The 25,743-nt window shown below is 42.9% G+C and overlaps 1 protein-coding gene across 6 annotated transcripts in view; it reads right to left on the bottom strand.

Moving 5' to 3' along the window:
• Sema5a (semaphorin 5A) overlaps nt 1–25,743 on the bottom strand; it is a 438,077-nt gene that overhangs the window by 67,291 nt on the left and 345,043 nt on the right. For all 6 annotated transcript variants that reach the window (XM_085676576.2, XM_048457013.3, XM_085676579.2 and 3 more), the window contains 4 exons: nt 21,649–21,856; nt 13,098–13,215; nt 5,179–5,360; nt 2,041–2,184 (listed from right to left, as the gene is read on the bottom strand). In XM_085676576.2, the coding sequence (XP_085532702.1) occupies nt 2,041–2,184; nt 5,179–5,360; nt 13,098–13,215; nt 21,649–21,856 (652 nt within the window). The remainder of the gene's footprint in view (nt 1–2,040; nt 2,185–5,178; nt 5,361–13,097; nt 13,216–21,648; nt 21,857–25,743) is intronic.

The following is a 25,743-nucleotide window of genomic DNA, read 5'->3' as shown; positions in this document are numbered from 1 at the left end:
TTGTGGAGAGAGTTTAGTGCCATTTAAATATAATAAAAAGTATTGATTATTTCATTTACTTGCTCCTAGAATCCTGTCCCCTCCTCTCCCTTAATCCATCATCATATATCTCCACTGCCAGGATCAGGATGGGTTTTCTTGATGAGGTGATCTCCCCATGCAACATGGCAATAAATTTGAGTATTTGGCTCTTCTGAGATTCCTGTTGCCCTCTGGAGAGCATACATAAAAGAGGCGCTCATTTACAGTAACAATACATAGTCCACATTCTTACATTTCATGTCTTTATTATTTGAAGTAAAAAATTTCCTCTAGTAAGTAATCCCTTATCTAAGGCCCCCAAACATGTCTCCTGTAAATGCAGAACATGTTAGGTGTGAGACAGCCAAACAGCCTAGCATTGTTTTTAAATTCTTTTCTGAAAGTAAGGCTTTATGAATTCAAGGGGAGGGACAGAACATGGTGCATGAAGCCACAGAGTGATACAGCCTTGGCCTTCTTGTCTGTTCAGCCTGGGGAAGGAGACGGTGTCTGTGCAGTGCTGGGACACCAGCAAAGCATTTGCACAGACAGATGCGGTTTTATCTGAATGGGACACACAATGTGACGATTCACAGTGTTGAAACCTTCCAGCTAGGACACACAGTGTGACTATTCGCAGTGTTGAAACGTTCCAGCTAGGACACACAGTGTGACTATTCCCAGTGTTGAAACGTTCCAGCTAGGACACACAGTGTGACTATTCCCAGTGTTGAAACCTTGCAGCAAACTTTCCAGCTAGGACACACAGTGTGATGACTCACAGTGTTGAAACCTTCCAGCTAGCTTAAAATCTTGCAAGTAATAAGAAAATGCTTCTGTATCCAGCTTTTTTGCCTACCAACTGGTGTTAGATGGAACACTACGAACCTAACAAGACTATCTCAGGGGACCATTTCAAAACTGACAAATCCTGACATGTGTGGCAGTAACCTTCCTCTCATTCTTAGTCAAAAGGAATAAAATCTTAATTAGTAAGTAAGAAACTTGGTGAACAAAGAAACAAAATGGTCTTTCTTGTTGCTTTCAAAATGTACCCAATACCTACATAAAAGAAAAAGTGAGCCTGTTTTTGTTCCCCAAAGTACATGGCCACATAGAGAGAAGGAATTTTTATGAGACTCCCTGAACCCGAGACACTGAGTAGGAGCTTATATCTTTGTATTAAAAGGCACTGGGAGCCATTCAATAGAATGGTGTGTGGGGGGGGGAGGGTGCACACATGTGTGCACATGTGTAATATACTAAAAATAATACGAACTTCAACTGCAAGTTTTCCCTCCCAGCAGTGACAGAATGGAATATGCATTCAGTAGGCAAGGGAGAGAAAAAGAACAAAGAGTAGATTTTGCAGACAAAGAAAAATGGTTAGTTCTATAAACAATCAAACAAACAAACAAACAAATAAACACAGCTTGTTGGATTCACGTCTATGGTGAAATGTCCTGATGGGGCCTTGAAGAGGCAAAGTCTTCCTGGGAGGCAATTTCCACTGTGGAGAGTATGGCACACGGCTCATGGGGGATGCTTGTTCGCAGACTAGAGGGTAGACAGACACATCCTCCCCTGCGTTCCTTTCCACTGCCTGCACCCCAGTCTCATGGGGACGTTTTTATCTTACCTGCCCTCATCACCAGGACCTCTAGAGATGGGTAGCTGCTGAGACAGGACTAACCTAATATCTCAACAACCATCCTCCAGCAGGCTAATGTGCTGGGTGCACAGACACCCTGCACACAGATACCCTTAGTTCCTAAGCATCCAGTGACGTGAGAATGGATTCCCTGAGTCAGTTCAAGCATGCAGGGAAACGGGACCAGAACGAGGCTCTTCGTGGGAACCTTGGGTCAGAATTGAAGAATGTCAGAAAAATAAGGTGCAGTTTAGCTTAAAAGAGGAATTCCGTAGATGAAAACCAAGCTAGACCTCCAAGGAAAACTGGGCGTACAGGGATGGAAGGAAGCATGAGGATGCTGGCTTAGGAGCCCAGCTGGCACCTACCTTTCCTCCCGGTTCTGGCCCACACACACGCGGCCTCCATGCCTGGGTGTGGGGTTGCTGCAGGAGCGTTGCCGCACCTGGAAGCCAATGCCGCAGGTGGTGCTGCAGGGTGACCAAGAGGTCCAGGGAGTCCAGCCTCCATTCCTGTGGGAGAAGAAGTGATTCAACATCTCAGTCAAGCCAGCTCAGACTCTGGGCTCTGTCTGCTCTGACTGTGAATGCCCTTGTCCAGTGGGTGGACTATTAGATTGTGTGGAATCACAGCCTTTGGACGGAGTAGAATGGTCACCTCTGCTACTGTGAGGTCCCTTGCAGTTGGCCTCTGATGTGAAAGCAACAAATCATTCCAAATATGCCTATTTTGTTTGAAACACTTACAAAATTTTAGTCATGAGAATTTCAAACTTTAAAATGTTATTTTACTACAAAGTATTAGAAATGAATTCTAAACCTACAGAATTCCCAATTTTACTTGACTCCGGTCACATCCATCATAACCTGTGAGCAGTACCCCTGAGACAGAAAAATTACATAGAGCACGTTCTATTGAATCTAATGCCAGTGAGCATGTGTGGCCCTATAGGCAGTGTGCATGCCAAGGACAAGTAGAACCTTCCCAAAGGGGATGATATTTAATACAAAATCATAAATTCATGTGCAACTGTTCTATTGAGCTATTGTACATACAGAATAATACAGTCATACTAAGAATAAAAGAAAAAATGATTCTATTTCACCAAAGTTGCTTACAAAATAGATTGCTATTGACACACAATATTTCAAGAGTGTAATTTTTCATATAGTGATAATATATTAAGAGTCTTTATAATTTAAATATCTCCCATAGACATTTCCCTGTGCTATTAAAAATAAGTTGTAAGTATTTTATCATTCTGAGCATGAGAGCATTCATTTTAGTGCATGACCCAAGCTCCTTTGCATAATGCCTTTGGAAACTTTATTTTTTAAGATTCATTTATTTATGCATTTATGTGTTATCTACATGGGCATTTGCACACCAGAAGAGGGCATTGGGGTCCTATGGAACTACAGTCGCAGACGGTTATGAGCCACCTATAACCGTGTGGGTGCTGAAAACTGAATACAGGATCTCTGGAAGAGCAGCCAGGGTTCTTAATCCTGGAGCCATCTCCAGCCTTAGTACTCCTATTAGTTAATCACAAAGGCCCCACAGGCATCCTGCATCCTCAGCTACTGGATTTTCGTTTGCGCAGAACAAGATCAGTTCGCCTAGCCTTCATTTTCCCTTCATGCATTTCTTTAAGACACAAAGGTATTATATGGTAACACTGAAGACATAGAATTAAATATATAAATTAAGGTAATTAACATTTATTTAAAATAAAATTTTCTGAGAAATTTAAAATATATTTTTGAGTTTTACGATTTACCAGCTAAAACCTAGCACTTAGAGGAACAAAGCAGATACTGTTAAATTAATGCATAACAAATTGTTGATTATTGATAATTTAGTTAAAATGATACCAACCCTCCTATGTTCCTTATAAAAATAACAAGCCAGTTTCTTCTGCCCTTCTACCCACAGCTCTACAACTCGCTAGATTATTAGAACTTTACAAAAACTTCAACCTAAACTAGCTATTTCTGCTTTTAAAGATTTTCATCTGAGGAAAGAAAATGGTTAGAAAAACAGAAGCACACTGATTCTCATATCACTTTAAAAATTTTTAATTTCCTATGTGTTAAAAAAAATTATGTGGCGCTTTATGATATATTTGATTTATAACAGGAAGAACATGTTGTGTATGCAAAAGTAAATAAATAAAAGCATCTAAAGTTGGCAGGACTATAAGAAATCAAGAAATGAGTGAGGCGAGTTTCTCCGTAGCTCTTTAGTATATGAGCTCAGCTTTGCAAACTTCCAGAAGCAGCTGAGATGCAGTGGATGCTAACCACGGAGCCCCATGAAGTCATGGCACAGAGGACGGGCGATCTTGACAGTGGAGTCAGTACATGGCCATGTGCTTACACTCCCGCAGCCTCACTGAAGCAGGCTGACTGGTGATATTAATCAGAAATAAGCTTCGCTGCAAGCTTGTTGAGAGGATGAGTTTCCAACAAGAACTGCAGCCTGCGGGACAAACAATGATAGCCCCAAACTCTAGTTTTTTAGTAATGAAACAGCAGGAAATTGCCTTATTGTCATCTTCAGAGTAAGTTTAGTAACCTATGTCAGGCTTCCGCCAGGCACTTATGGAAGCCACCTCCTTGAATAGACATTATATGGAGCAAGACACAATGACGACACACCTGTGTTTTCTGTTTTATTATACAGCCTTGCCATTGTAGCCCTCCTTGCCTTCTTTAAACTCTAGGGAGTGGTATGAAAGCTGCTGACAAGAGCAAGGCCTGCCTATTTTTTTTTTATCATATACACTGTTGTGACCACCCTTCCCAGGCAAGTTAGTTATGTCTTCCTGCCCTTCACACAATTCGATTACCCAAGTCTACCTTTTGTCAGTACCTTCGGAGATAATTTCCCTCACCCCTTCTGCATTTTAAACTTGTGAAAAGCAGGTAAGATCTTAAGAAATGGCTTATTATAGTCACAGTAGAAGGGGACTTGACAAGGAACTCAGGAAGCACTTCTGATGCTATGGTGTAAGGGGAGGCAGACAGGACAAGCAAGTCCAGTGAGGAAAGAACATGAGACAACTCAAAGAACACAATCCACCCCAGTGGATCACAACATCTGCACTGTCTAGATTACCAGGGGTTAAAGACAGTAGAGGTGGGGAATGCTGAGTTCTGCATGGAGCAAAGACTCCTTCTAGCTAATGTATCAGGCTCCAGCAGTAGGGATTATTTGTCACATATTTCAGAGACATATGTAATGGGCATTTCCCTCAAAGAAGCCAAATACATAGAGTAAATTAGTAATGTTTTCCTATCTAACTATGAGCTTAAAAGCAATTTTAATTTACTACTCAAATGACAGTTTAAAGCATTCTTCTACAAATGATATAATAGTTAAGTGAAGGGTGTCCTTCTCCTTTTGCCACCTTCATCAACTTGTTTGTATTAAGAGTGATTGCCCAGGTCTCTCAACCATCTCAGGTGACATGCGACTGTCCATTTCAGTGATGGGGGACATACCTGGAACAGTTGGTGATCTCCATCCTAGGGCCCTCACACTGCCAGCCACCACACCGTGGAGCCGGGCTGTCACAGGAGCGCAACCGGCAGAGGCAGGATCCCACAGCAGTGCCATCTGTGTGTGTACAGGGTGTCCATGGAGACCACGGGCCAAAGCTCCCATCCACAGTGAGGTTTCTGGTCTGGAAGGAAAACACAAGCAATGGTGTCAGAAAGGGTGAAGCTGTAAAAAAAATAAAATAGCCTGAAAACAAAGAGATCTCAAGAGTCAAGCGTGACTCTTTCAAAATGTTTTCAAAAATTAAAATTGGCAGCATGTGTGAGAATATTTTAAAGTCATGTAGCATCGCTCACTGCTAGAGAGTATGAGAAAGATAAAGCAGAACAGAAGACAAGGAAAAGGAGGAAGAATGAGGTTTTGGCAGAATGACCCATCAATATGGGAAACTTAAGGAAAAAGAAAACCCCACAGATGTACACATCTGATGTATAGTTTTATACACCTTAAAAACAGCAGACAACAGAAGTCCATGAAGGATTTATCCTGGTTTGGTCCAAATATACTGTGAGACAATGTTCTTGGACCCTGTAAAGATTTGTCGCTTGTATTGGTTTAATTAAATGCTGATTGGCTAGTAGCCAGGCAGGAAGTATAGGCAGGGTGACCAGAGTAGGAAAATTCTGGGACGAGGAAAGGCTTAGTCTGCAGTCATCATTCAGATGCAGAGGAAGCAAGATGAGAAAGCCTCACTGATAAAAGGTACCAAGTCATGTGACTAACACAGACAAGGATTATGGGTTAATTTAAGATATAAGACTTAGCTAAAAAATACACCTATGCTATTGGCCAAACAGTGTTGTAATTAATATAGTTTCTGTGTTATTATTCGGGTCTGGGCAGCTGGAAAACGAATGAATGTCTCTGCTTATACAAACGTTATCTCAGTGTGGCGATATTTGATGCCATGCACATCTCAGTGACCCTGAGTAATGAGTTAGTCATAGTTCTCAGGCTTATTATTGCCAGGGCTATGCTGTGAGTATCACTTGGAGTTTATATGCTGGCCAGGAAGGGCTTGGTACGTGTTTATGACCCTATGTAATAGCTACTAAGGGTGTTGTAGGGCTGTACTGCCGAGGATGAAAAACAAACTTATAGGGTACTTGTGTGGAGTTGTTCAGAGTGGAAAAGGACCAGGAAAGCAGCTGAACAGGACCCTTGATTCCACAGATAGCTTGAGAGATGATGGAGGAATGGTGAGCAACTTTCTGAAGCCTGTGGTAAAGGACCTCTTGAAAAGAGAGACTCCTGGGGCCAAAGGTTATGTTCCTTGTCCAAGGTTTTCCTTCCAAAAGGGAACAGAAAGGACTAACGTCCCAGCTTCTTCATTTTAATATGAAGACAGAGAAGTCTTAGCCTGATAAGGAGCCAATGATGAGTAAACCACGTGTTCTCTTTGCATTCTTCTGTTTATTAGATCCAAGCTCATCCTGTTGTGGGAGAAGGAACCAGAAGCCTCCAGAGCACCACTTTTATCTCAGGGAAAAGTAAGCCTACAAACAAATGAGCAGACAAGCCCAGTGCTGGATCCTAGGATGGACATAGGGCCTAATTCTTGTGAAAGACTCAACAAGGAGATTGTATGGGGCATCTATAAAATTTATTTTCCTTCAACAGAGACAGAAAAATGTTCTCCTTTTTAAATTCCATCTGTTCTGAGCACTGGCATGTGAAGATGGAGTGGAATATAACATTCACCTTTAATGTCATCTTACAATATCCCTTCGTATTTCTACGTGTCCCTGGAAACCACCCTCCCCCTGCTTCCTACGAAGATTCACTACACTAGTCAGTCTACCTTCTTTCTCTAGGTCTGGCTTGGAATGAGGGTTTTCTGCAGAGAGATGCTATTAGAATTTCCTTCCTAAAGATATGCCCAAAGAAAAGACGAGCTGAAAAGAACGGCATAGAAAAGCAGAGGGGATCCTTGATGTGAGTGACAATGAGTGAAGTTCAATGAAGCACAGACATCATTTTCATGAAACAGTGGGAGGGGAAGGAGCGGCATTGGGAAGCCACTGCTCGGAACACACATGACTAATCTTCAAGGAAAGAAGGTGTCTTCAGTTCTGTCTGGCAGTGAGGAAGCTAAGAGAGAAGAGGCAGCATGTTCAATCCAGAGCTGCTGACGTTTGTCACATGACGTTCTGGAGCCAGAAGCGCTCGCAAGCCTCAAGAGCGCATGAGAGCAGTGAGTGAATGCCGCACACATTTAGTCCCATGCCTGGCTGGGTTCTGAATGAGTTAGATGGAGGATCTGCCTAGAAAACAGGATTAGGAATAATGGTGTGCATCCTGGGCTTTACTTTTGAAATTGAGATATTTTTAAATCTTCATAACCTCCCTTAAAAGGATGTCTGGAATGAGGGCTTATGTGCCGGCAATGGCACCGTGAGTAGATGCCTGAGTAGCATAGACAAGGCTGGGTCCCGCTCCAGCACTGGGAAACATGAAATGAAACAAATGAATCCTAGCATAAATGTCCAAAGTCCTCTCCAGGTTTCTCCCAAGTGACTTTCATCCAGAAGCACACACTAGGTGCTATTAACTACTACACCAGAGTAAAATATGCAGCATGCATCAGCAGTGCGTGGCAACCACTGGGGATTCAATGTGTTACCTTCTTGACTCCATACTGCAGCCCAAGTCAGAAGCATCTATAACACCCAAGAACCAGTGCAAAAGACTTGGTCCAGGAACCTGTGCTATGCGCTCAGCTGCCCTCTGTAGAATAGTTCTGTTATATCTTTCTCATATAAGAACCTTCCAACAGTCAGCTGCATACAACTTTACCTTCTCCAACACTGAGGAAATAATGCATTTCCAGGCATTAGTGAAAGAGGAGCCATTTGTGCTACTAAGAATTATCCTCCCATGTTGATTCATTCATTCACTAACCCTCCTCTGGATCAGGGTGCACGCCATTAGTCAAGAGCAGAGGCACGTCTTTACATTCTTATTTGACAAATATTCTTTATTAAGAGATTTAGCTTTGTTTTTCATGAATGGTGTGTGTGTGTGTGTGTGTGTGTGTGTGTGTGTGTGTGTGTGTGTGTGTGCAGGCTGACGTGAAGGCAGAAGAAGGTGTTGGATCATTTGGAGAAAAAGTCATTCAGTCAGACATGGGTGCTGGGAACCAAATTCACATCCTCTGTAAAGGTAACAAGTGCTTTAACCACCAAGCCACCTCTCCAAACCCCCCAACTATTGTTCCTCAGTGGCTAAACTGGTCTCAAATGTTTATCTGGACATTTTATTTTCCCTCAGAATTACCAGATCTTGCTTTATTTTCATATTCATTTATATCTACTTCCAGTGACTGCATGAAGCAGGATATTGAATAAGCTCCTCAGGAAGTTGACTTGTGTTATGACATCAATTTAATATCCCCCCTAAGCCTACATCTATCTCTACAGATGAATTGTAAGGAAAGACTGTGCCTTCGCAGAGGACTGGGCTGCAGTCCCGTGTGGCATGCAGTGGACTAGTGCATAGGGGCGATCTCTATTTAGTGCCCGTCAGTCCCAGTTAGTGCATCAATAAAGTGAAGCAGTAATGCCCATCTCTGGAGAGCAGCATGGACATTAAACAGCCCACAAGCCAAGCAGGAAACAACACTTGCGGAGTCAACCCGCAGTTCCTAGAGGCGGAATGATACTTAAGGGACATTCTCAAGGATACAGCAAGAGGGCTCAACAATGAAAGATGGGAACGAGCATATGGGTCCTGTCCTGTGGGTCACACCCTAGAAAAGGCCACCATCCAGAAGTGCATGCAAGCCTTGCTTGGGATCAGGAGCCCGGACCAAGCTCAGCTATAAGTAAAAATATGATTTACAGGAACCAACTCTCTTTCCTCGGCCTGGGACAGAGTCTATTTTCTTCTCTTCTCTCTCTCCCCGCCTTACATTTTATGGCAATATACAGCAACAACGTTTCATCTGCTCTCTGAATATAAAGGGCGGGGTTGGGCCATTCTTCTCTTTATCATTTCCTCATTTGCGAAGAGGCCGAGAACAGGGAAGTCATATTCCTCTAGACCAGAGCCTGCCAGAAACTCGAGATGCAAAGCCTGGCTTCTTTCCTAGTGGTTATAGACCCCCAGGGAAGCGCACCAGAAGTTCAGCTGTTGCCATCTAAATGTAGGCTGTGGTTCCGGACACTGCCTGAGTATCTTTGGAACGAAGCTCCTGGTTGTGCAGTGTCCTGAGTAGAACCTCCGTCAGGAGACTCTGAAATGCTCATCTGGTCCATGCTGCTGGTTCTCCCAGGACACATTTTGAAACAAGGATGCATCGTATTGCATTATGTGATGCCGTGCATTTTTCCCAAAGGACATTAATGGTGTGAGGGCATAAGTGAAGCCCAGGCAGATTCCTAAGACCACAGGTCTTTTTTTTCACACGGCTGAGACTCAGGCAAGGACATGTAATTGACCTTGGTCTGTGCATGCTCGTTTAAGTATATTACTCAAGCACCACAACTCTTTAAATTGGGCAGAAATACTTTTAATTAATTTTTAAAGAAATAGGATATTCTATAGCATGCCGATAAACTACCTTACAGTCTTCTTTCGAGAGTAAATATGTGTAGTCATTTTAAAATGGTCCTCTTTGGTGGAAAATAGGTGTGCTTTTTAAAATGAAAGCCCCAGAGAACCACTGCTGGGGTTCACAGTGTCTCTTCCAAAAATTCAAGCATTGCCATGGTGATAGCATTCAGAAATGGGCTGTTAAGAGCTGATCAGACCATGAAGGTTCCTCTTTAGAGGATGTGTGACATGTTTTTCGAGAGGATTGCCAGTGTGGCCCCAGCTCCAAGGCTCTTCTGTTTTCCCCCGTGTGGAGTCCCAGCAAGAAATTCTCATGAGAGCAAATGTTGTTGCCTTGGCCTTGTACCGTTTGGCTTCCAGAACTGTGGGTAATAAATGTCCATGCTTTATAAGCAAGGTAGTGTCAAATATTCTGCCAGAACCAAAGAGAAACAGCGGCGACTCACACAGGGTACGCAAAGTTTAACTGGAGCATCCAGCTGGGACCCTGCCACTGGCAGAGTATCTGTTCAAGAGCCATCTGTTTCAGTGTTAGTCGTTTGGATATGCGTGTGGGGAGGTGCAGGTGCCCTATGGGCCAGGATGTGATGGTAAGGAGGTTGTGAGCCTCCTAATGTGGGTGTTGGAAACCAAATTTAGGTACTCTACAAAAGCGACATACATTCTTATATTTTTAGTTGTGAGCCTAGCCTTTAACGGCTGAGCCATCCCTCCAGGCCTACATTCTTTAACTGCTAACCCTGACCTAGGGGTTTGAAGATTTATTTCCTTGATGGGTTCACATGAGTGTGTCCGGGGTGTCACTTCCTGTCAACATGTCTTCAACTCAGTGAACCTAATGTAGTAACATCACTTCCCTTTCTTTCAACATACACGTTTACGTAGACTAATGCTTGCTTTCTTTCCAAAGGTCTCAACTTATATATGGAGTTCGACTTGCTATGGGTAAAGATGCAGGTAAGCATCCTTCAGAAGGAATGGGAAATATTAACTGGCCATAAAAAGAAACCCTGTTGGCATTTATTATGCGTAAAACGAGCTGGCATTTAGAACCCCTCAACACTGCACCCACAAGGTCAGACCCTGATGGCACAGCACTGGCCTACCAAGTGTGAACTTTTGGGCTTAGGCCTCAGTACTGAGGAGACTGCAGAGACTATATTACAAAGACAGCAACATAAAAAACACACGCTTTAAAATCAATATCATAACAAACTCATGACATGTGCATATCACAGATACATCTAATGAGTGAAATCTAAGTGAAAGAGCAAATAATATACAAGTGACATTTAAAGTAAAAAATTTAAAACCTAAGTAAGATTATTGCTATTTTTTTCTTTTAATATTCTTAACTTGCCAAAAGTATATCTTGATGTAGAAAAATCCACTGGGTAAGAGGATGGGGTTCTATATAATAAATATACCCATGTCTAGAAAAAAGATCTTGTTCTGTGTAGCTGATATTGGATATGAGGTCCCATCTCAGAGTCGTGATTCTAGCACCACGACATGCCCATGCTGTCTTGAAGATTTAACTGAATCTGCCTTCTCGTTAGCGTGAGACAACATGGGTGACAACATTTGGTCATGTCTTGAACCTCAGATCCCTCCATCTCACACTCGCTCTGTAGAATACCCAAGACGGGCACCTGTTATAGTAAAGACATGGGGTGATTGTCCCTCTGCATAGCCTTCTCCGCGCAGATGCTCACACGTGTAACCATCGCTGCAGGAGAAATGTTCCTACCATTCGAGAGAAACTGCAGTGGTGCCATCTGCTTCTTCCACCTTCTTTTAGCCATCAAACGCAAGGACAAAAGCCTGTGCGAAGATGCATGGCTGTCTACGAGCACATGTCTGCACAGACTGACCTTTGGATGCTGTTTATTGAGTTTTCACCTTCTGCAAGAGATTTAAGTTGACTGCTCTCGGGCTCTTAACATGTTCAGCACCGAGAAGGGGATTTCCTCCGTTCATGATATTTTCAAAACATTTTCAAGAGATAAGGAAGAGAAATTCCTTTTTTAAAATAAAAGACCTAGCACTACAAAGTCGAAGGGTCCAAGCCAGTGGTTCTGAACCTTTCGAAGGATGTCACACTTTAATGATGGTTTTTTAAAATATGGTATTGACTCAGAACCATAAGATTACTTTTGTTGCTACTTCATAACTTCTAATATTGCTATTATGAGTTGTAATGTAACACAATTATTACAGAATACCTTATATGTGACCCCGTCTTTTGATCCCCGAAGGAGTCTTGACCCAGAGGCTGAGAACCACTGGTCTAAGCTAACCCCCACAGGGAGCACTGAATGGCTAGAAGTGATGATGTCCACACAGGATCCTTTGTGTGAAGGACTCACCACCCTTGGGAACATTCCGGAAGGCTGCTCAGCCTCCACTTTCACTCTGCTCCACTTCCTTAGGAGCTGGAGGACAGGCTTCATTAGCATATGGCTTAGATAGGGAAGGGGCTGTTTCTGGGAGCTGCATTGGCAGCTCAGCAGCCTGAGGTCTGTCTAAGGTATTCAGGGAGAGTACAGTCCCTGCCCTGCCTTGCAGAGGTGCTCAGAAGCAGCAGGCAGAAACTCACAGCTGCGGCACCAAGCGACAGCTGCCTCAGTCCTGTGAGTACATTAATGTTGGTAGTTTCTGTTCACAAGCTAGAGTACAAGGCGGAAGACAGAAATAAAGGAAAACCGGCTTCTCCAGGAGCGAGGATCCAAGCAGACATCCCGAGCAAACAGTGAGATTTGCTTTTCTTGGATTCAGGCTCTGGCTGTAAACACAGGCCAGTTTCTCTTCATTCCTCAGGGTCCCATGTAGAAATGCACACAGGCTGCCTCTTCCAGGCCTTCCAGTGACCCTGACCAAGGTCTGGGAATCCGCTCCACATGGGGCCACAGTAACAGCCTTTAACTTACTCTTCAAACCTTTCCTTATGTCAGCTTGGAGAATTACAGCCCCAGGGGAAGTGAAGGTGTGTGGAAGTTCACATGTTTATTAGCATGACAGGGACAAGAGTCCACACCAGATTCTGCACACAAAGAAATAAATAAAAGTTATAAAAACCAGGATCTTATGCTCAACAGTACCGTTGAATCTTATGTATTTCAAATCAATGTAAAGCAGGTGAGAGCACCCTGTGTGGTCCTCCTGCAAGCCAGGAACAGAACAGGCTTAGAAAACACAACTTGGCTTTGGGTTTGCAACAGCGGATTGATCCACTTGGAAAGCCTACCCCTGTGAGTCTGCTTCCCATCGATGATACCTTTAGAGGCTGGGCAGGGCGGGCACCTACCGGACAGGTGGAGATGCTCTGCTCCCACTGGGTCATGCTCAGGCTCTCCTCCAGGCTGGCACACTTCTTCATCACCACATCCCAGCCACAGTAAGGGTCCTGGGCCCCGATGCAGGCACTGAAAGCACATAGAAAAACACACTGACTGCACAGATCATTTGCTGTAGGAAAACACCCACAGGATGTCTCTGGGAATATGAAGGTCTTTCAAGTGTAACCTATGAAGGAGACTGAGGTGAGTTGGGGTCTCGGGACAGGACTGAAAGGTGTCTGCTTTTTGCTTTGGCATTACTTGGCCGGATAGGCTGCCTGGAGCTGGGAGTGACCTGGTATTTAACTAGCTCAAAGTAACAAATTTCTGCGTGTAGCTCCCCAGAGAGGCCAGGAATCATTCTTCACTGACAGAACCACACACTAAGTGTGCTTCTCACCTTGGGATTTGCTCTGCCTGTGACCCCATTTTGCCATTATGGGTGACTACAGCTTAGCTACACTTACAGAACCATTCTAAGGGCTTAAGTTCTTTTCTATGTCTTTACTATTATTAATAAGATTATTATTATTACTATATTATATTAACATGACAACTAGGTAAAATCCAGTGCTCAAAGGGGAGAGATTTGATGGACTCCCTCTTCTGATCAGGGCCCTTCTTGCCTGCAAAGCCACCTGGAGACCTGAAGCAGGGATTCTGCACTAGAGCGAAGGTTTAGGGTTCTAAAACTCTGCTTATAATAACAGCTGTCATCCTACAATGCTGTGGGTTCTGGTCGTTTCTAACATTCCATTACTCTTTAAACATCACAACTGCTATCCAAACACAAGCACCCATTCAGGAGAAAGCCAACATACTTATAATTTCCTCCTAGTCTACACTGAACCAATCGCTGTGACTTATTATTTTTGGAATTGGGATCGTTTAAAGAGGCCATATGGAAAGCATGAGTTTCTGGTGGATATAACCATAGTGAAAGTGGCATTGCTTTTTTAAATTTTTGTTTCTTTACTCTTATACTCAATAAGAATGCAATAAAGAATAGAGATTTAACAAACCCAACGAGTGCAATGTCCTTGATTGGAGAAAGTCACATTGTGAAAAGCTTGGGTAAAACCAATTATTAATATGATTTTATCTGCTCTCTTGACAATAATTTTGCCCCTTAGATTTAAATATTTGCTATCATAAAGCAACAATATTAATCTTTAATATACTACAGCATAATTATTAAGTGTAGAATTGTTACCAGGCCAAGCAAACTACCGCAGCAGGATTTGAAATGATTCTGTCAGTTATGGAAACAGCATCCGATTGCTGAACACAATCGAACACAATTATTTTTCCCCAAATCTTTAGTTTTCCTTGCTACATAAAAACGACAGAAGATATTTGACAAAGACTCACTTGGGAGGTGCTCCTGTGGGCAGAAGAGCAGCATTTAGTCTCTGAAGCCCGAGGACCTCACAGAGAGTCTTTGAGACCAATTGAAGACCTAGGCTGCCCAGCAAATACCGTGCACTTCAAAGTGCAAATGACACCCTGAGAAGAAAACACTTTCCCCCACACATTTGAGTCTCTTTATTTGCTCAGAAAGATAAAGCACCTGGTGAAGAATTTGCTGCATGGCATGGAAGCTGGTACAAGGGGTGCAGCTGTGTAAAGGTAATCTATGGACCTGTCAATCTAGCTTCAGTTTGGCCCAGACTGCCCCAACTTACTGTATTCTATGGGACAGTTTGTCTCTATGTAGCCAAGGTTCATCTTGAATTTGATATCCCACCGCCTCAGTATTCCAGGTCCTGGGACATTAGCAAACACTACCATCTCCAACTAGTCTGTTTGATTTTTGACTTGCAGGTGGAACACAGAGAGGTTTTGAATCAAATTTTCAATGGAGTATGCACATAAGTACAAAAGATCTCTCGTGGACAATGCCATCCCAGAAGGACGTACATTAACCAACACTAAAGCTTCATCAGAAAGAACAGGAACCTTGTAGGACTAAATGATTATAATGTGCTCAACTATTATACAATCTTAGTCTCTGCTCTTGCTCTTATGACCACAGACCCAGAGAGACTGAGTTCTCACTCATTGTCAGCCACATCCAGGCTCCAAATGAGCCCCCAAGTTCATAGTGCCTTTATGAGTAAGATGTTTTCATGGCAATGGTCCTATTCTTAAAATCACGAGTTCAGTAAGTTATACAGCGATAAAAATCTCAGGGGGAGCTCAGTTGCCACTGATGTTGACAGTTTTGGAGTTTTGGTCTAGAACCAAAGACACAGTTGCAGCTTGAGCTTTCCATGGAAAGGTTTGCTCAGCTATGAAGCTCAAAAGTAGGAGGCCTGTGGAGTAGCTGCTGGCTGGGCCTGTGTATGCTTAGTAAGGCTGAGAGCTTTGTACCAGTGTAAGTAGCATGTGGGTGCATAGGATTTCTCTCCCCTGCCTTCATTGTTACAGTCATTGAAGGAGGAGAGAAGTCGCCACAGTCAGCGTTGAATGGCTTCAGAGTGACCCATTGGATGAAGAACCCATGGAATGTGTCTGCCATGCCTTGCTGCTCAGTTTCAGAAGCGGAGAATTAGAAAGCCAGTTATAATCCAGATATGGCTTAAAAATAATTAGACATCAAGTGAGGGGATTAATTCCTAGCATGGTCTAGGATCAGGTTTAATGATAAATCCATTTTGGAATAAAATGTAATACAACCCCAAGAACCTTTGACTCAGTCCTACATTAGCTATTCAGATGATTTTATTTATGGCAGAATTTCTCATTAGATGCTGGGCCCTACACAGGCAGGGTCAGGGCTGCATCATCTGTCACCATCCACTCAGGACTGGGTCCGTGTCTGGAATGTACTAAATGCTATAAATACTCCGTGACTGGAGTGATGAAGGAAATCCACAGACCTCACAGGCCAAGCGGACGGATGCCACTGTAGCTCAACTCAGGACACTGAGACATGGAAATCGATAAATTATTTGGAGAAGGAGAATATTTACTTTGTAAAGTGAGTGTTCATCTCGAAGTCCTCCTGGATGCTTGAATAATATGCAACCTGCTGACTGAAGGCATATCACTGGGACCATGGAGGGTGTTGCTATTTTCTCAGCATGCAGTATACCTTCCCACTGTGCACATAATATCTTCAGAGAACATTTCATCAATAATGGTGACAACCTATTAAGTCTACCTTTGAAAACTTTGGCCTTTAGCACAGTAGATATCCTACAGTACTTAATTTCCATACTAATTTTCTTAATGAGGTATTAATTCCTTTAGCTTAATGGCACTATTACACTGTGAGTAGATTAATAGTGACCAGATACAAGCTCTGTCCAGTGAAGCCCAAGACTGTTTCTTTATGGTTCCATCTTTCTAGTTTTATCAAATACAATTCTAGAGGTGTCCATTATCCATTTTATCGATGGACTGTTTCTGTTCCTGAGTTGGCTTTTTTTCTCTCCCCATTATGGCACACAACAGAAGTACTGAAGGATCAGGGGTTTCTACTCTTTTGGCTGCTTATAGCATCACACTTTTTTCCTACGTTTTCACAACATTTTAGCCCCCACTCTTCCCACTAGGTTATGGAAAGAGAGAGGAGAAGGCAGAAGCAGGGCCCATATGTTAACTCATTAAATATGTACTGAGCCTCTTTTAAGGCGCACACAGTTCTGGAGGACCAAGGAACCTGGAGCCAGAGACCAACTAGGGCTTAGGGTTCAAGCTTCTGGAGCAAGATAGAACCTGTGTTGTCCTTCACTTCTGCTCTAAGACAGTAATCACTGCTGCTTACACACTCTCTCTTTGATTCAGATGGGTCCCTCATATACAGAATGTAAGCTCTATGGCCTGGTGGGCTAATTTTATCTTGAAAAGTTCAAGGAGAGTCACATAAAACACACACACACACACACACACACACAGAGGCACACGCATACACACACACAAACGAGAGAGAGATTCAGAAAGTATTAGGTTTTGTATTTGCAACTTAATCACTCATTTAGTACGTTTAATAACTTGTATTCACATATATGTAATAGAAACCCATCCAGTCAAAAAACATACTGGCTCATCAAAAAACATATGGCTCAGCAGCAACTCCCCTTCTTAAGCTTCCGGAGGCCTCAGCATTCAGACCCTAGGACGTAGTGCTTTCCAGGAGTAGATATAGAGCCATCCCCTTACCTGTCTCACTCATCTCTGAATTCTGGGGCTGATCTCATGAAGTTGGCCCCCATCTCTCTGCTCACCCCTCTGGAGTTCTGCAGAGGTGCTGGCTTCCTCTCTTGCTTCACTTAAACAACAGCTGCAGGTTCTTTAACGGCTCAGTTTCTCAGGAAGCCCCCTGGATCATCAGGTACCTTGTCTGTCCTGTAGCACTGGTCCATGGCCCTCTATGCTTTGACATCTTTCTGTGGGATACTGCATCTAAGGACTGACATTTTTTTCTAGTCTTGGCTGGTTGTATAGGTCATCAACTTCCTGACTCCTAAAGCAGCTCGTATATTTTACCTGGCCATTCATTGTCAAGTTTGGCTCAGTCCATTGCCTTAGTGAGTCAGGACGGCTACACACCAGGGTGAAGATAATTTCTTATCATTCCTTGCTACAGAAATTTTGCACTTGGAATATTTTCCTTCCTTTCGCAAAGAAAGTTTCTTGAGCCACAGATCTAGTCGGTGCACACTTCTTAAAATGGCTTTAACAGGATGTGTCCTCCCACTAAGCCTTCCCAGCTGTCATTGGCTGAGAGTTGAAGAGCTGTAACTATCCTCGGAAGTGCAAGACTTCCAGAGGCGGGAGGGGATAAAAGCCTGACTCCTAGATATGGCTCTGAAAGTCAGAGTCGTGTGGTCATCTCTGCTTCCTGACAAGATAAAATGGGAGCTCGCCTAGTCCGGCGCCCAAGTCTGTCAACCATCTGAGTGCCAGGTTACCATTTTGCATTGGAATCTAACCCAGACAGGCAATTAGTCACTGCGTTTCCTGCCAGTTCCATCCTGTGCTACGCCACCGGAACTTGTCCTTCTTCAGAGGTTACCTAGTGACACTGGCAATGCACGTCAAGTGCCCAGGAGGTGGCACTCATGAGGTATTGTCAAACACTGACCTACAGAAGGGACGGTAGATCCCTCAAAACAAAAACAGCAAATACCACTTCATGTTATGAAATATATAAACATAATGTGCACATCCATTGCTTTAAAAAGGATGTTTAAAGAGATAACATAGACTCCAAGACTGGGTTTGGCTCCATCATCTGCATGATTATTATTATTATTTATTAAGTGGCAGCATCTAAACAAGCCAATATTAAAACAAAATTTTTAACTCACATTTATGATAAAATTTGACTAAATTATAACATTAAGAATTTTTTTCCTAAAATAATTTCTAAAGAAATGCCCATGCAACCATGCTGTGTTTTGAGCTACAATGAAGACAAGCCATCAACAGTGCTGACAGCCTCCCCAAGGATGCAGGATCACCACAAGAGAGAAGGGAGCAGATACTCAGCATGGGGTGCTTTGGAAAGAGTCCATACTGGGTCCATCTGGTACAAGGCAAGCACAAAACTGAGGAAATTGATAGGATGACATCATGGCTAACAAGTTCCACGCTCCTCGTCCTGTACAGTCTGATTAAATTCCAGCAGCTTCATGTGAGAGATGACCCTAATTGTGGTGACTTCTCTGCACCAAGAGAAAGTCGTCAGCGTAGCCTGCATTGGGGGCATACAGGCTGCCCTGATCTCAGTGTAGCTTTAAGCACGGCATTGACATCTAGACTTCCGCACCCTCATCTGAACAATGAGAATGGAATGGTACTTTACTTTCAGAGTTGGCTCAGTCAAGGAAAATGTAATAGAATCGCAAACACTGCTGCAAAACTGTACAAATTGTCTTTGGAAAACAGGTAACCAACAAAAGGAAGAATATAAAGATTCTGTGATACATTTTTCCTCTTCAAAAGTGTCATATTTATATAAACTCCTTTTCCCTTTATAAATATTGAGAGATTTCATTCTTGAAATTGATTTCCTAAAACCAAATTATTGATATTTTACTACAGAATGGCATTTGCCACAGAAACTATCACATAACCCCATTACTGGTCCATTCCAAGTCAGTGTGCCTCATTAAGCATATTTCTGGAAAATTAAAATTGTTTCTCTGAAAGGATTCCATTTTTCCTATAATCCATTTTAAAAATCCAAGCATGTAGTGTTTACAAAATAGAGTCTCCTTGTGAGCTTTAACTGGGGAGTCTTTCTCAGCCCTCCATATGAAGAGGACACTGAGAGATGCACGTCAGAAGACACACAGAGGGATGCTTGGTTCACGGTCACCAGAGTTCCCTTCTCAGATGGAATACTAAGAGCCAAACACAAGCCTACCGACCACGGTGCACAGACGCCCAGTGTAACTGCTCACAATGGAGCTATGCTCTCTGGCTGTTTCACCCTGAGCAAGTGCAAAATAAACAGAGGGGGGATTCAGCTGTGAGGGAAACATGAGCGCCTCCTCTCCTGCGGGGGCCCACGAAGATACACCCGTGGCCTTATTCTCCTAGAAGGAAGCAATAACGGTTCACGCCTAGCATCTGCACCTGGTGGTTCCAGCCTCTGTGGATTCAAGATGGGGTTGATGGACCAAGGCATGAAAGACAGTGGGCATCGTCCCTCTCTTGATAGCAATAGGACTGTCTTAGTTAGGGTTTTAATTTCTGTAAAGGGACACCATGACCATGGCAACTCTTATAAAGAAAACACTGAATTGACAAGGCCTGCTTATAGTATCAGAGGTTCAGCCCATCATCATCATGGCAGGAATCATGGTGGCGTGCAGGCAGATGTAGCTGAGTGTCCTACATGTGGCAGGCAACAGGAAGTCAGCTGAGACATTGGGTGGTATCCTGAGCATTGAGAACCTCAAAGCCCACTCCCACAATGACATACTTCCTCCAACAAGGCCATATTCAACCCAACAAAGCTATACCTGGCAATTATGCCACTCCCCATGAGATTATGGGGGCCAATTACATTCACACTGCCACACTGACCCATGATTTAGTTTATTGAGCTGAAGTGACCTAGACTCGTTGGAGGAAGGCTTAATGAAAGCAATGGATTTGTCATGCTTTACTTTCCGTATTTAGTGCCAGAAACATCTCACATGGCACAGGCCCATGCTGTCCTGCCTGTTATCCTGTCCTGACCCCAATAAATCCCCAGGAGAACTTGGCTCTAATAGAGCAAAATTTGGGAAACTGGGATCCTTCCAGCCATGCTTGGCTAGGATGTTGCTCTGGGCTGTCCCCCAAACATCCCTGTTATCCAGCGAATGATCAGCACCCAGAAAGCAGTGACAGCTGCCTCAGACTAGACGCGCAGAAATGCACACAGGAACAAGTTCCACAGCCGTTGATTGAAGTTAGAAAGCAGACATACACAAAAGAGGGTTGATAATAAATGTCACTATCCACTATCAAGGCTCCCAATTTCTCAGTAAGAGTGCCTCGCTCATATTCTCTAACTCTTTCTGATACCAAGGAATGTCGTACAGATTAACTTTATAGAATAATCCTGAATGGAACTTTGCAATAGTTATATATAAAATGAAAAAAGAAAATAAAATTCTCCCTTTTACATATGAATACACAAAGACCTTGTGATTTTACCATGTATATATCATCCCGTTTGGTTCTATAGAAAATCACATGTAGAAGGTAAGACAGTGAGGCTGAAGTACTTTGGGAGTCATGGTGAAAATTATCTACAACAGCTATACTATGAATTTCCTGCCGCAGGCTCCCTGTACAGAAACAGAATGATCTGCACAAGGGGAGTCTCAGAAGTTAATACAGTAAAAATGTCACGTTGGCTTAGAACCTTCAGGCACGCCTTGCTTAGGGGGCTGGATATGAACAAGGCCGCCAAGCCCCTCCAGAGCAGAACTGTGTCAGAAGCCAGTTTCCACCACGTCAAACACAGTACTAGTAAAGTTCATGGAGTTCACAGCCCCTTCCATTTCCTAAGCACCTGGGCCTGCATGTTTCCACAGTAAACTTCAGAGTTCACTATGGTCAACACTGTGCCACACGAATAGTGAAAACCCAGAGACAGAAATTGGGTTCAACCGAAAACCAGAAAAGCAAGGTAGCCAAGTCACTAGAGAAGCATTACCTCTATCAAGGCTGGGCAGCTGCAAACTAAGCAGACTAAGCCTCTCACCCCTCCCATTTTATATTCCCTCTAGTGCTGGGATTCAAGATGTGTGACTCCCTAGGACTGGGATTAAAGGCCTGTGCCACCACTGCCCAGCATAAATAATTTATTTTTACACATATGAATGGTCACAATTATTACCCACATGGTTCCTCCAATGACAACCAGGGCTTAGTGATATCATATCTTTTCATGAAGACCCTGCATCCTGGAACATAAGGCGTATATAGACGTAAGTTCCTACACACTTCTGACTGCAGGAGATTTGACAGGCTTCTGGCACAGGGGCCCTTAGCCTGGGAATTCCTTACCTGCGTGTTTGGTGGAAGTGGCACCTCTTCAGCGGGATCTTGGCTACATGTTCCTGTAGTCCCACAAACAGGACGCTCTGGCTGTGGAGGATTTGCAGGCTCCTGATGGGCTCTCTCCTCCTCTCTGGGAAAAGCTCAATTTCTTCCAGCAAACAGCTGCCTGCGCTCTGACTCAGGGGAGCCCGTACTTTCTTGATGGTGCCATAATCTGCAAAGACAAGACAGCAAGGAAATAAAGCTCGCGGGGAGCACAGCCATCCTCAGAGAAGCAGGGTATGCACAAGGCACACAGCCATGATCACCAGCCCATGGGCATCTCTCAACAATGCAGAGGCCTCTTCAGTGGGCCACTCTGGACAAAGGGTTCAGGCAGTGATACTCCAGTTCAGACAGGGATGAGAGTGGCTGACCTATCCCTTGTCTCTTCAGTTGCAAGCCCAGGAATTAGGGCCATGCTACCCCTCATCACCCATCAGAACAGTTGCAGAATGTCAGGGGAGAAAAATTCCAATGGGACAATCTGGGGTCCCTCACACCAGTGAACTGACAGCTGCCCAGGTACAAAGAGATTCGTGACTTGGAACATGAATACAAGTCATTTTTGTGCGTTTGAACTTGACTCATGTCTGAACTGAGCCAAATCTCCTGGGCCTCAGGTTCCCGTGGCGAGGGCCCTCCACACCACACAGACTTTGCAGATAGACGTTAGGGATGCAGAGCAGGCTCGGTGTTTCTTCATCTTGCTAATGCTATGGACCTTGAATACCGTTCCTCAGACTGCACTGAGCCCAATTATAAAATAATTTTCCTTGCTACTTCATAATGGTAATGTTGTTACTGTTGTGATTCTTAATGTAAATATCTGATATGCAGTATGTATGGTATATGACCCTTGTGAAAGGGTCATTTGACCCCCAGTGGGGTTGTGATCCACAGGTTAAGAACTGCAGTTTTAGCACACTCACTAGGGGTTTAACGGGGATGGATAACCCTTGTGTCAGGAAAATGAATGGGAGTTTGAAGGCCACTACTGTTGTCCTGCAAAATCCACATGTCTTAAAGCATCTCTAATAACTATCACCTATATCTGTAGTCATCTCAAATGCAAAACCTGAATAAATCCACCATGATTTCATGTCTCAAATCATAGTGATTCTTATTCTACAAACACAGAATAAGCTTTAGAAGTTATTCTAAAAGCAGAAATAAAACCAGAAAGCTTTGTCTGGAAGGAGCTTCAAACGAACAAGTAAAAAAGACAGAACAGAAAATACTTTACACTTTGTATCTTCACGGAAGTCCTTAGATAACAAGACTATTTACATTTAAAGAGAAAACTCGTGTACACACATATACTAGCTTGTCTTTAGTTAAAATGTAAATCTGAAATATCTTCATTGAACATTTTCTCAATGAACTGGCTATATAACCATGTGTACAGTGTTAGTAACAACAACAATTTTAATTTGAGCTAGCTGGTTAAATACATTAGTTTTGAAAAAAATCCAGCTTATATGGAAGACAGAAAGGAATATGCCTGTGTGCAGTAGAAAATGGGCAACAGTGACCATTCAGAAACTCCATGACACACAAACATAAATATGAGAGACCATGTTGATAGAATATTTATTCTATAATAAAACTTCCTTTTGACTCAGCGACCAGAGTTCATGTGCTTGTGAAAAATTCAGCCAGCCTTGGTGATCGCACTTCACCCTGCCCAGGGCGATAGAAAGCATCGATAAACACAGCATGGAGACCCAGGCAGGACATGATGGGAGCTTCAGGGACAAGGGGTGACTTGCATTCAGATATCTCAGTCACAAATCTCGGAGACTCCCAAAAGGCACTGGCAGATAGAGCTGCCAGCTTTCTGGGGAGCAAAAAAGCATCCTATTCTATGGTGGGATCTAAGAGCAATGGTGGGGGTGCACAGTACTCTGCTGTGGGATATCACAGCAGCATGGGATGCCAGCTCAAGTCAGGAGTCAGGAAAAAGTCAGTGGCTGCCCTTGGTAAGCACCATGGCTCAAATAGTAAGAAATCACTGGGGTAAAGCAGAACCTCTAACCAACGTCTGAGGCGGTGAGGGACAGGACAGGTGAGAGTTCATCATGAGATTGACAGGGAATGCACTGAGAATGTACACCCGAGCACTGTGTGCAATATGGAAGTGTGAACTAGAACACACTCAACAGTTAAGCCAAGACCCCTTTCTATTGATATTTATTTTGTTTATGAATTAACACTGTGAGAAACCCACCAGCGTTAATAACAGCACTGGAGTCAACTTCATGGGTATTTAAAATTCTTACAGAATTGTATAAAGGACCAAGCTTTAATAGGACTTTAATAATTTGATTCCAATAAACCACCAATGATAAAAAACATTCAGCACATGTTTGTTGTTGTTGTTTTTCCATACCCTGTACCCAGTGTTCCAGCCAATGGAATCTTAGCATTTGAACTAAGCAAACAGTTAAATGTTGGTCTGTAATTCAGAGTTCTGCTGTCTCTTCTTATGGGCATCCAGTGACATGACGAGTCACTTGTGAAATCGTCATTCCCTTGGTGTCAGGATTACTATAGGATGGTCCCGAGACACACAACGAAGCTCAATTCCATATCCTTGCAGCCTTTTCCTAGCTTGACTGAGTCCCATCCTTGCTTTTGGCTCCCCATGCCCTGCCATGGCCTTACCCTCTTCTAGTGACCTTGAACATGGCAGTACAATAGGTAAGAAGCCATACCAGTTCCCTGTGCTTACCTTAATTTAAATTTTATTTTTGCCTCTTATGCATCCACTTTTATCCGTTTTTCACACAGCATTATATAGACCTTATTTTATCTTTAAAAAAAACCCTCGTATGCTTTGCTGGCATCATTCTGATGTTCGTATGATTTTGTTTGCACATGTCTCTTTATTATGTAGTCATGTTTACCCCCTGTCCTTTGCTTACCGACTTTATGACACTCCTCTCCAGACCTTTCACGTCCCAATCTTTTATTTGTGTTTTTTCCCTCCACTAATCTTGTCCCTTATTTCAATCAATTACAGATTTTGTTTTCTCTTTAAATAATATTTTTATTAATTCATTGAGCATTTCATACAATGTTTTATCACATTCACAACTTCTTCCCCAGCTACCCCCAGATACACCCTCTTTAGCCTCGTGTACCTACTCACCGAAACCTGAGTGGTCCTCTTTTATTTTTAAACACACCGAATACAATTGAATACAGGTTGCATTGCCCAACTTCTCTTGGCAGCGGGGAATGGAGTATGGTTGATATGGAACCAGGTTCCACATCATTAAAGATAATTGACTCTCTCCTAACAGCTATTGAATGCCAATAGCCCTTCAGCTAGTGGTGGGATTTTCTGCCATCTCTCTCCTGCACAACCTCCATACTGAAATTTTGTTTGACTTAAGCTTACACAGGCCTTGGGTGCACTGTCTCAATTGCTGGCCATTTCTGGACGCAATGCTCTGTTGTGCTGGAAAACACCATCTCCTCTGACTTATTTCTGGCTCTTAGGATCTAACATATTGTATACTATTCATACAGTTTTCTGTCCTCTGTTCAGTCATGATACAGTAGTTAGCTTTAACCAACATCTTCAACCAACCAACCACTCAACATTCAAGCACAGCCACAACTTTGAAGAGCACTGGACTTTGATCAAGAGAACAAATGTAAAAATTTTTAGTGAAGACATAGGATACTTAGTTACTGAAATTAATGCAGAAATATTTTGAGCACATGGAAATATAAGTATATAATATATATATATTATACTATATTGTATCATATTATATATAATACATAAATATATATTATGCAGGTAAAACTTTGAACCTAAAATAGATGTGGTAAGGTCTACATGATACATTGTAACTGAAGGCTTCTCCCCTCCAGTTCCCAAATAATCACTTAATATTAATCACAAACTGTTTGGCATGTTTTCTCAGGCTTATTATTAACTAGCTCTTACAAGTCAAATTAACCCATTTTCATTATTCTATATTTTATCACAAGTCTTGTAGCTTGTTACCTCACATGTTGTTTTTCTAGAAGTTGATGGCATCTCCC

The sequence above is a fragment of the Myodes glareolus genome, chromosome 15, assembly GCF_982192425.1.
Source record: "Myodes glareolus chromosome 15, mMyoGla1.1, whole genome shotgun sequence".
NCBI lineage: Eukaryota > Metazoa > Chordata > Mammalia > Rodentia > Cricetidae > Myodes > Myodes glareolus.
This window is presented reverse-complemented; position numbering and strand designations above follow the sequence as displayed.